At 37.9% G+C, this 12192-nt stretch overlaps 1 protein-coding gene across 2 annotated transcripts; it reads left to right on the top strand.

The window, feature by feature from the left end:
• The first annotated feature begins 1283 nt into the window (after positions 1-1283).
• Positions 1284-11817, top strand: Atk (artichoke). Of its 2 annotated transcripts, none has more exons than XM_071782725.1 (11): positions 1284-1837; positions 4333-4545; positions 4623-5793; positions 6012-6718; positions 7535-7859; positions 8111-8377; positions 8770-8923; positions 9109-9321; positions 9592-10339; positions 10622-10989; positions 11183-11817. In XM_071782725.1, the coding sequence occupies exons 2-11, from the start codon at positions 4382-4384 to the stop codon at positions 11701-11703; spliced, it is 4638 nt and encodes a 1545-aa protein (XP_071638826.1). In that variant the 5' UTR covers positions 1284-1837; positions 4333-4381; the 3' UTR covers positions 11704-11817. The 2 variants fall into 2 exon arrangements, with proteins under 2 accessions (XP_071638826.1, XP_071638827.1); XM_071782726.1 differs by having other exon boundaries at positions 9637-10339.
• The last annotated feature ends 375 nt before the right edge of the window (positions 11818-12192 follow it).

Raw genomic sequence — 12192 nt, forward strand, 5'->3', positions numbered from 1 at the left:
CTGCTTAATGTGAACGAATCTTTACATAAAAAGGACTTTAAACGGCTCTCAGTCTTTCCCGATACTATGCATATATACAACTCGTTTGACAACATCAGCCAGAGAATTGTGTTTTTTATTAAAGTTACACCCATTTTAATCACAGAATTTTATTCACAATGACATTTTATAGATACTACGTCAATTTTATCGACTATTTCATCATGGCTATCGTGTTTATATTATTACTTATTTTTTATTAATTTAATTTTTAAATTAAGAGTCTTTAAATATAATTTCCGCATATCCGATCTTGCGACGGCTCTCATAGCCCATTATTTCTTAATTTAATTTTTAACAATATTTAACACAAATTTCGTAGAAGTAATTTTATCGTTACCAATATAGAGAGAATTCCTACTTGTATAGAATTTTTCAAATTTTCTAGAGTTTGTATTTTTTTCGGAAGATTGAATAGATCAAATTCAGAAGTTACATAAATTAATTATTTATCTATGACGTTTGATTGCAGTAATCGATGGAGGCTTGACCAGTACGGACCAATAGCGAGACAATTTTTCCTCGTACGATCCTAAACCGGTTATTGCTCAAAGTCCTGCATAGACGCGAGAGCAAAACATGAGAGCATAAATAAGCCGCTCGTAGATGCCGTGAATATCAAGGTTGCAAAAGAACTTTCGCTCACATTATATCGATACGCGAGATAAAACCTTCGTAATTTTTCACAGGTGAAGAAAGGATATTAATGACCGATTTTAATGAATGCATTTTAAAGGTGAAGAGAAAGCTGTATCAAAAGAAGATAAAGTTTTATAGCTATACAGTTACTTGGAAGTTAACGATCTCGAAATAGAATCTCTATAGATAACCATGATATTTTACTCAAACTTTATTTGTTATTTAGATATAATCATTATTTATTCACATCATTACATGATCGATTATTGAACGTTATTCACGATCGTAAATGCAGAGAGTGTAAGTCACTAATTGCATAATTCTGAGCGTACCAAATCCAGTTTTCCTAGTGTATACACATAAATAATGTGTACCTTACATCAGCTCCACCGACGATAGCATATCTGTACGTTTGCATATGGATATATGTATTGCAATAAAATGACTAATTTTTAAATAATCGTGAAGGATTAATGTATAATCCACGTGACACACACGCGAATAAATCAAATAAAATTAATAATTGTTTATTTTATGATATTAAGAATTCTCAATTTTCGAAATTAATTAAATTATTGAAAATGTCCTTTCTGTTTTCCAGTACCCATTCGAACGAGTTCGATCAGGACGCAATCAACCTAGGTTGCTTCACCAGTGCAACGCGGAAAACGAAAGGGAAGACGATTTTTCACCTGCCGAATTATACACATTCGGCGATCGGTGAGATTTGTGGGGAAAGGGAAGAATTTCCTGGAAGCGTGTCTTCACGGTGGCTGGACACGCACTTCGCAATTCTCTTCGCGTCCCTCCCGCCATCACCCACGCCATGGCACCGTCATCTTCTCCCCTCAACTTTGTGCAGGCCACCACGCTTTTGCGAACAGCTTCTTCAGTGCATTTAGTACGTAACGAGATTACGAAAAGCTATACTCGTGACCACGGAGACGTTGAAAAAGATAAAACGCGTGTGTATGTGTGTGCCCTTGTAAAAAAGATATATTGTTCGTTTTATGCAAGAGAATAGAGTGTAGATAATTTTATATTCATAATTTCCAAAAAGCAAATTTGGTTTTTCTTCGTGGATTTTGTTCTCGCTGAGAAACGTAAAGAATTCTTCAGAAACAAGACGCCGATTTGACAAACACTGTCGATATTGAAGGTAAATAAAAGTTTATGGACAAAAGTTAAAGATTGACACTATTCAGAATTTTCTTTAAATATAATAAATTTTGATGACACAATAGCAAGACTGGCAATCGCAATTTCGTTAACCGCTCCAAAACTTATTTTTGTTTTGTAGAAATTCACGTTATCCAACGCATCCTTTAACTAGTTTGATAATATGATAATATAGAAATGAAAGAAGTCTTCCGTCAAAATAACTAATTTTTGATACATGAATATATCAGATATTTAAAAAAATTTTTAAATTTTATAAAACAAGTTGCTAGAAATCTACTGGTCGATATTGATTAGTGTTAGTGTACTACGAAAAAGAATGCCCCATAATATAAAGAATACAATCTTCCTCATGCATAGTTGCATAATGATGTAAAATTAGCATTTGCGATAAAAATGAGATGCACGCTTGAGGTCACTGACGGCGAAATATCAAGGAAGTGGATATCACTTTCACTAAAATTGCATCCATAGCTATTCGAGGCCAAACAAACGCTGTTGTTTGATCAAAATTCAGCATTATGATGACGGAATTGAAAGACAATTGGTTGTGCGAGTTACGCGAGAAACCAGTCATGCATTTATCAGTGCATCTTTATTGAGCAATATCTTAGAATAAAAAATTAATACTAATAATAACTTAATATATATGTTAAACTATACAAATAAGTTGTATAGTAAAATGTTAATGTAGAATATATAAAATAATGCACTCTAAGGCAAGACTAATATTACCGTTGCTATAATGCTTGAGAGATCTTGAAGAAATTTTTTAATGAGATATATAACCGTTAATAATTATATGCTGCTATATATATATATATATATATATATATATATACAATATATATATACAATATATATATGTACAAATACAAGATGTAATACAAAAACAGATAATATGCTGCAGAAAATAAAAAATAAGTGTTAAGAAATAAACGAAATAACATTTATTTTTTATTTTTTGCAGCATCCATTTTGTTTTTTGCATATTATCCACTTTTGTTTCCCTACGTTTGTTAGCTGCGAATTTTGTTCTGTCAGTCTCGATATTTATAATGCGAAATATTCGATTGTCTCAAAAACGTATATTATATTTTTTCGCAGCAATTAATTTTATGCAACAGTTAATTTTATTCTGTCATCTGAGATTATTGATATCAATGTTTCAACTTCTTTCAATTTTGCGGAAACGTCTTGAGATGCGGAAACAGATACATCAAGACAGATCTATTCGTTAACGCAACGCGTACAATGCAACTTTGAATCGTTTTATCATAGATTGCGCTATATCGACGTTATTCACGTGCGAATAGCTTTTCAGGCCGCCCGATTGTTTCCTTCTTCTTAAAGGCTGGCGCATTACGAAATCCACGTTTTTCTGCATGTCAGGATGCTCGTGGTAAACGCCTTTATCTTTTTATCTTAGTGTTCACACAAACTTTTTATCTTAATGTTCGCGTTGATTACAATTTTATTTTTCGCTTTAAAGTAATAATTATGCAAAATGTTATCTTGTTAAAATATTACGTATATAGTAAAACAAAAACAGTTGATGTGTTCAGAAAAGAAAAATATTATCTCTTAACATAATTTTAAATGTAAGTACATATATATATATAATTGTATGATTATATACAATTGTATAATCTTACAAAATAATAATGCTATTTGAGGAACACAAAGGTGCTTCAAAATACAGTGTACTCAAAGTATAATAATTTTCTCAAACTTTCTCTCTCTCCGAAGTGCGAATTTTTAATCCTAATCCGACTCACCCTCCAGTTTTACTCGCCGGTCATCACTTTATACATCAGAAGCGCGGTCGCGCGACGACAATTATTACGGACAATGATTGTCCTAGCGGTCTTTAACTTCGCTTACGGTACGGGACATCAATTTTGTCGTCTGCGACCGTGACGTGTGTACACGCGTACACAGTGCGTGGCATCGTGCTCAGGATACAGAGGCGTACCGTGACGTCCCCAAGGGCTCTTAACATCTAAAATCCCACCAATCGGTGGTTGTTTCGCTAACGAGATTTCTAATCTTAACCGCGCATTCGTCATCTCGTATTCGCGGAAACGCTGCGCAACCTTTGACATGTCGAAACAGCGACATTCGTTACTGTTATAATTTCCTTAATGAGTCTTTTGGCAACAATTTGCTAAATACAATTAGTTGTCAAAAGATCGACTCATTAAGGAAATGATAACAGTATAAGCGCAAAATCGCGTGTAAGAGCGACTTCACAGCTTACGATGGATCTGTAAAAAAGACTAAGAAAATCCGAATATTCTTATGTATTCTGCTGCTCAATTTAAAAAATTAACGATTTGGAAAGATTTCGAATATGAATTTTTAATTATCAACTTGTATAGCTCTGAAGAGCTAGATTTACTTTTTTCCGATGTTTGTTGATTCTCTTATTCCTGCAAATTCGTGCGTTCGCGTACGAATGCACGCGTATTCCAGAAAATGCGGAACTGGTGCTCGCGGTCATAGACTACGGTCCAAATGCGCGATGGTCAGGCCGTCGGAGGGCGGTGGGCTTTTGATAGTTGGCTGGCTCCTGGCACTCCGTTCCATCGGTGCCGGTGCCCAGTTAGATCCGGATTACGGATGTCCGCTTCAAGAGAGGATACTGCCATGCAGATGCTCCACGCGCGATATGGAAGTTCAGATATGGCAAGTTTACATGACCGGATATGTAATCCCGAGAATTTCAATGAATGAACAATCTTCAACGCTATAAATTCGCACAGGTGTAGCCACAGCGAGTTACCAAAGGTCCTGGAAGGTCTGCAGGCAGTCAGCCACTATATGGACCGACCGGTGGACGAATTGATCTTGGAGAACAACAACCTGCCCAGTTTACCCGGCAAGGTGTTCGCGACTTTACGAGTTCTGCGCTTGATGCTGCGAAACAATCGTCTCGAAAGGGTGTCCTCCGGCTGGCTGGAAGGTCTACACGACTCATTGCTGGAACTGTTCATCGTCGAGCCCGATCTGCGGTCTCTACCCGTAGACAGTTTAGAAAATCTGCAAGGTGTCGAGGCGGTGACGCTACAGAGTCGCGTGATGAAGCGACTACCGAGATTCTCCGGCCTGCCGAAGCTGAGGTATCTTCAGATCAACTCTCCGGCTTTGCTGGAACTCGTCCCGAGGAACTTTCGGGACGTTCCCAATCTGGAGCAGCTGCACGTGTTGGGTAGTCCGAGACTGACCAGATTGGAGGCCGGGCTTCTTCGAGGTCTGCCTCGACTAGAACTGATCAACATCACCGATTCCGGAATCCACTGGATTCATCCGCGGGCCATGATCAATCTATCAGAGCTCAAGGAGATCTCGTTGGTTGGAAACGCCATAATCGACGCCGGTATGGTCGGTCGCGCGTGTATGGATCTCCCGTCATTGTCGGTGATACGTCTGGATCGAAATCGCATCAATCGCCTGGGCGAAGGCTCCTTCGTTGATCTTCCCGTTTTGTCGCGACTCTATCTGTCGCGCAATCACATCACCGAGATATTTGCCGGAGCTTTTCAAGGGGTACCAGTTCTTAAGTCTATAGACCTGAATCACAATCTGATTCATCGCATCCACCCGGAATTCTTTCCGCAACGGATAGGAAACGCGTTGGAAGAGATATGGCTGATCAATAATGATCTTAGTCACGTGGCCGAGATACGATCGGTGCTTGAGGCTCTGCCAAGGCTGAAGTTCCTAGACGCCAGTCACAATCAGTTAGAGGAAATACCCTTCGGTGCTCTAAGAGGCCATTCCACTTTGGAGAGGCTCCATCTGAATCATAACAGGTTGGCGTTTTTGCAAAGAGAAACGTTCACGGCGATGCCGGCGCTCAGGGAGCTCAGACTGAAGAACAATTCTTTATCAAATCTGCTGGAGGCTCCCTTTTGGAATTTGCCAGCGTTAAAGGTAAAATTCCTTAAATATTTTAGTTTTAATAAAATTTTATTTTTTATTTTAATTAAATATTAATATTACACGAATTTTATGCAATCATTTATTACTCTTCAATAATTTATTAATTTCGAATTCAGCTTCGATTCTTTCTTAAAAGTAAAATTAAATATCGTTGATATTTTATTACTTCTGCTGCTTCTGCATCGATTACGATCAGTACTTAATTCCAGGGTCTGGATCTTTCGGAGAACTATTTCCGTCACGTAGAACCACGTTTGTTCACTAATCTACCAAATCTCAGACGGCTGGATCTTAGCGGTAACGCCATAGGGCTCATCGAACCCGAGTCCTTTCTGGGCACACCAGTGCTGGAGCACGTCAATATCTCCGGGAACGCCTTGTCCGTCCTTCATCCCTTAACGTTCCGACACCTAACAAACTTATACGAGCTTGACGTCGGTTTGAATCGTATGCTGGAAGTGGTCCCTGGTCTACCGAAGGACATCGAACATCTTCACATGCCCAAGAACCGTATTGTCGCGTTGCCAACGGTGTCCTCTCAGGATCTAGCTCTACCTGCCCTACGATCGTTGGATTTAAGCTCGAACGGGATCGAGAGAATTCTGCCTGGCGCCCTGGCTGACTTGCCGAATTTGAGAAAATTGAATCTAGGCTATAACGCTCTGAGACTCCTGGACGACGGCGTTTTCGACGGACTCACGGGATTGGAGCAGCTAGACTTGAGGTGCAATCGGCTGGTCACGTTGCACGGACGAAGCTTCCGACCTCTGAAATCGTTGATGGACGTGAATCTTCGGGGCAATCGAGTGGAGGTTCTGCGACCTGATATTTTTCAAGAGAATACGAGACTGCAAAGAGTTGACTTGAGTAGAAATAATCTCGCACAAATTCCTCACGCCACCTTCACCAACACCAGGTAAGAAATTCAACAATTTTAATTTTAATATATTTGCAGTTTATTTTTAAACGTGATGTTTATATTATATGATATTTGCTTCTTGCTTTTACATACATATATTAAAATCACGTAGAAATTATGTTAAATTCACATAAAAAATATTAAAATGCATCATTTTCAGTTTATTTCAATTTTTAATTACCAAAATTTATTTAAGTATATCACGTTTATAATAATAGGAGTAATTTTCCCCTTTGTATGTTTATTTTGCGGTCTCGTATTATAGTGGAAAAGTAGTTTCACTCGTGGTTACTTGGTTGCATCACTCTTAACTTGGTACCTTAGAAAGTTCTTCGTGCACACGCTAATATCTCTTTCTCGTCGTTGTGTAGCATCGGCCTGGCGTGTCGACTAATTTGACTGGATTTTATACGCGATTTTATTTAATCTCGTCCATCAAGTTTAACTTGATCACATCGATCAAATTCAATGTACTTTAAAAGATATGCTTTAATTTAATTTAAATCTGAATCTCAAACGCATTTTCTCTAACGCATCTTCATCATAATTTTCTCCCAGATTGACTAATATTCAAGATAGACATATTATATGTATATATTTGCGATTACACTTAAATTGATAAATATTAATAAACGATTAAATATAATAACTTATTTAATTTTTGTTTAAAACGCTATAAATAATGCCGTGAAAGAAGTTTGAAGGATATTTCATCTTTTCGTACATCTTTAAACGTCTTTCATGCTTTTACTTCGGAGAAAGATTTATTTAAGCATCCTGCATCCAAAACGATAACATCAATGTCAATTACAGAGACCTTCGTGAATTGTACGCATCGCACAATACTTTGACCGAGTTACCCGGATCGCTGCACGGCTTAACGGCTCTACGAGTCCTCGACTTGAGCTTCAACAAGCTGAACATCCTATCTCCGGAAACGCTAAGCAGTCTGTCGTCCTTGTTGGAATTGAAACTGGTTAGAAACCATATACGGGAGCTGCGGGAGGGTGCGTTCGACGGATTGCCGCGATTGTCCCTGATCGATCTCGAAAACAATGATCTCAGGGTGATCGAGAGAAACGCAATCAGAGCGTTACCGGAGTTGCAGGCCGTCCGACTCGGCAGGAATCGATTGCAGGTAATAATAGTTTCACGGTCACCCACAATTGTAAAATAATAATTCATGTCAGATTAATATCTCTAGACAAAACATCACTATATATTTTGTCAAATACTCGGTAAAAAGTTTCAAATTTGTTATTATAAAGAATTTTCAGAATATATTGAAAATATACTACTTATCATTGTCTAATTTTTATATTTAACAAATTTTATAAATATATTGTGCTAAATGAGTAAGGATCCAACATAATGTACATGGTTTTACAGTCCATCCCCAGCGGCGCTTTCACCGAATTACCGCTGCTACAGAGCGCGGAACTTCAGGAGAATCGGATCCAGGAAATTGCTAGTAATGCCTTCATTAACGTGCCACACTTACTTTTCCTTAATCTAAGTCACAATCACCTGCCGGACTTGGAGTACGTCGGTCTGGAGGGCCTTCGCTCGTTGGAGGTCCTTGATCTCAGTTACAATCGGTTATCCAGAGTCTCCAGCGACAGTTTGGCAGCTATGGAGTGGCTGGTGGAATTAAAGGTAATTATAGCGAAAATTTCAAGATTTTATGAGATCGATTTTAAAAGAATAGATTATTATCTCTTTATAGTGTATATTTCATGTTTTTTAAATATTTTTTTTACGTCGTCATCAGAAATTTAAAACAACTGCGGTACAATTTAAAAGATTTATAAAAGATTTATCTGAATTAACTTGCAAAATATCACAAAATAACACAATGAGAGTGCGAGAGTCTTCGCTAATAAAGAAGAATACTTTCTCGTCGAGAGTGAAACTCCTGCGTGAACCATGGTGCGAGACGGGCCGTTCTGCTGGCGGAGCAATTATTCGTATACCTGCATCGTTAATTAGGGAGATAGCTGAGCCGCTTTACATAGCCGCCTTACGACCGTTTTCCTTTCTGCATGCAGATGGACAACAATCGCATTTGCGCCGTGCACGGTTCGCCTTTCGACGATATGCCGAGATTGCGGGTACTGAGCCTGCGAAGCAACCGGATGACTGCGGTCTCTGAAAACGCTTTCAAAAGGCTGCGATCGAATATCGCTGTCTTGGATATCGACGGTAATTTAGAATATAGATTAAATTAATGATAATTATATAAAAACCCGTATTTAAATCAATTATACTTGATAGCGTTAGGATTAAATATTAATTTGCATCAATTTCTTTTAATGAAAGCCTCGATATCTACATAATTCGTCAATACGTTTTTTTTTATTTATATATTTTTTTTATTTCTGAGAAAGGAAATCCACTGTCCTGTTCTTGCGGCATGCTTTGGCTGCGAGGATGGCTACAGCAGGCTTCCTCGGAGGGTCCTAGATGCGCTGATGGTTCCCTCTTCAAGGAACTCAGATTATCGCGACAGGACTGCCAGCGTGAGAGATACGTGGAACTGGTTCACCCAGGATGCGAGACTGAAATGATTAACGTTGCGACGCCTTCGGTTTCTTCATCTGGTAAATCCACGAATAATCCGAGTAAAATAAATTAATTAACGACCCAAAAAAATTAAGATTTAATTTTTTATCAGTGCTAAATTATTACACTGTTTTATTTATTCGACGATATCAATTGCATTTCAAATATATAATATATTCAAATATATAAAAAAGATTTTTAAAAATATATACCATATATATATATGAATTTAGAATTCATAAATTAGAAGGAAAACAATTTCAACAAACAGATTATATTATTTATTAAGTTATATTGAATTTTGCCAGCATTTGGGATTACAGAGACAATACCACTGTGGATGAATCTAAAAGATTCCTCCACGCAGAAGCCTTCTGTTTCCCAGGACTCCGATTACTTCTACCAGTACGTAGATTATCAGGATAACGGAAGCGATACGAGCACGTTGCTGCCTAGCGTGTCTACCATCAGCGCACCTACCCAGACCGTGAAGATCATTCATCCGCCGCCGCCAACGCAGAAGCATCAGAAAAACGCCACATCACCAATAAAGAAGAATCCTATGATGCCACCGTCGCCCAGCAGCTCCGGTTTCACCTTCTTCGGTCTACCGCTGCCGAATTTGAACTTCAATTTGTGGGGAAATTCAGGCAGGAAGGCGGAGAGGAAGGAGTCATCGTCGGATAGACCCGGCCGAGGACGTTACAGATCTTTTCCGCCCACAGAACCGGAAATTCACAGGGGTGGGTTCCTGCCTCTACCGCGCGGCCAAAGTGGATTTGTGCCGATTGCCGATCCTAGATTGACGTACGAGAAACAGGCGAAGCACGAGAATACTTCAAAATCGCTGAATGTAAGCAATACATCGGTACAGGAGGAACGTCCTCCTCGGAAAAGCGGAAACAGTACCGTGACCAAGGTGGAAAAAATTATTTCCAAGTCCGGGAAACCGAGAACGAGCTTCCGAGAAAGGGAAGAATTACCTACTGCGTCAACATTCGTTCGATCGACTGGTTTTGAATCTCACAAGATTTTGTCCAACGTCAATAAAACCAGGTAAATGTCAAAAAAGAATTTTTTTATGTAACTTTTTAAATTTAACATACAACACTCGGGATAGGATATTTTTCAAATTCTTTAGTCAATTAAGATAAAATTCTTTTTTAATTAATTCTCAAGATGGTTTAGTTTTAATATATATGTGCATTAATTTTTTTAACTGTATTCAATTATTTAATTTTAATTTAAAAAAAATTAAATTTTAAATTGCCTTAAATTGAATACTATTATATCGATACTTGCTTTCAGCTAATCTTTAAACGTTGTTTCTCTGCTTAGCCTTAACACATCAAATGTAGTGAAAAATAGTGCATCAATAATCGTGGAGGAGGATTCATCGCAAGAAGCTCACGAAACATCGGTGTCCACCGAGATTTACGACGGCGAGAGTTTAGAAATAAATACGGAAGACACTAAATTCATAGAGAAGCCCCAGATGGAAGTCGCCAACAGGATAGTTTGGACCACACCAAAAGCAGTAATAGCGGAAACGAAAAAAGCTACAATTACCAAGGAAACTGTGACTGCAGCGGTGGAAGTAATACCGGCAAATGAAAACGGATCCAAAGACTGGGCCTTAGAAATATCTGAATATGACAAAGATCCGATCTTTTTAAGCAGTACAGTTGACTCTCACGAAAAACCTGGTGAGAGTTTATATCTTAATAACATTAATATAATTTAATTTTAAAATGTTTGATACGTGTATACATTTCGTCGTAAGAGTTCTCAGAGATGTGTTCGCAATTAAATTTCTGCTGCGATAAAATTTATTTTAAAGTTAAATTTTTCGTATCGTAGTTCACTAAACATCTAATAAAAATATTTTATTTATTGCAGACAATTCGGATATTGTGATAAAAATAGATGCAGAGCCGATTCCGCGCTTTTCAGCAACCACAACGTCTTCTACATCACATCCACGGCCCAAAGAAACCACGACTACGACTTCTCGAGGGACGGAGGCATCCGCTTTGTCCGCGCTTCTGATCCCGGGGGGACAAGTGCCGTCTTCAGGACCCGTGGTAAATTTACGCCCGCTTGGCAGATCTACGATAACTAAAGTTGCCTCGCCGTACATCAGCTACAATGCCGAGCAATCCAGGGAGAAGCAGAAGTCGATTGCCGGCGCTGCTCAGAGAAGTGAGATCACTGATGAGACGACGATTGAAAGCCAGAACGAGGCGTTCGTTGTCGATGATGAAGCCAAAGTGATAGACAACAGTCCTTTCAATTGGTACTTCCAGCATTACAACGATACGAATTTGGAACCTTATGTGGGCATAGCTTATAGCGGTGCCGCAAAAATCGAGACTTATCGATGGCTCCTTTTGTTCATTTTCTTCAGCATTCTGATATAAAAAAAGTTTAGAATTTACAGCGGACTATAGATGATTTTTAAATAGATAATCGCTGAATCATACGAGAAATCAAATATATTGTAATATTTGTTAATAAATGCCGTGGTATGTGGATGTTTAAGTCACAAATCATATAATACATGTACAATCAATCATGCAACGTATATGATTATAAAGAGATTTACATATTTATATATATTCCGCCTGTATGAAACATACAGTTGTACATGTACAAAGATCATACATACATGTATTATATATCTGTGTTTTTGTATATTCTGTTTGGTAAAGTATAATATTTTAGGAAAGCATTTCTATATCCAAGATAATAAATTAATAAAACGGTATAAGTAAAAGATCATTTTTTATTATTAATGTAATATTTTCTCTTAATAGAATGACTTGTATTTCCTAAAAAATACATTATCAATATCTATCACACATGTTAATTGAAACTTAAATTTTAAGCAACACGCCTTGAAGCAATTT

Source organism: Temnothorax longispinosus, chromosome 7 (genome assembly GCF_030848805.1).
Source record: "Temnothorax longispinosus isolate EJ_2023e chromosome 7, Tlon_JGU_v1, whole genome shotgun sequence".
In the NCBI taxonomy this organism is placed as follows: domain Eukaryota; kingdom Metazoa; phylum Arthropoda; class Insecta; order Hymenoptera; family Formicidae; genus Temnothorax; species Temnothorax longispinosus.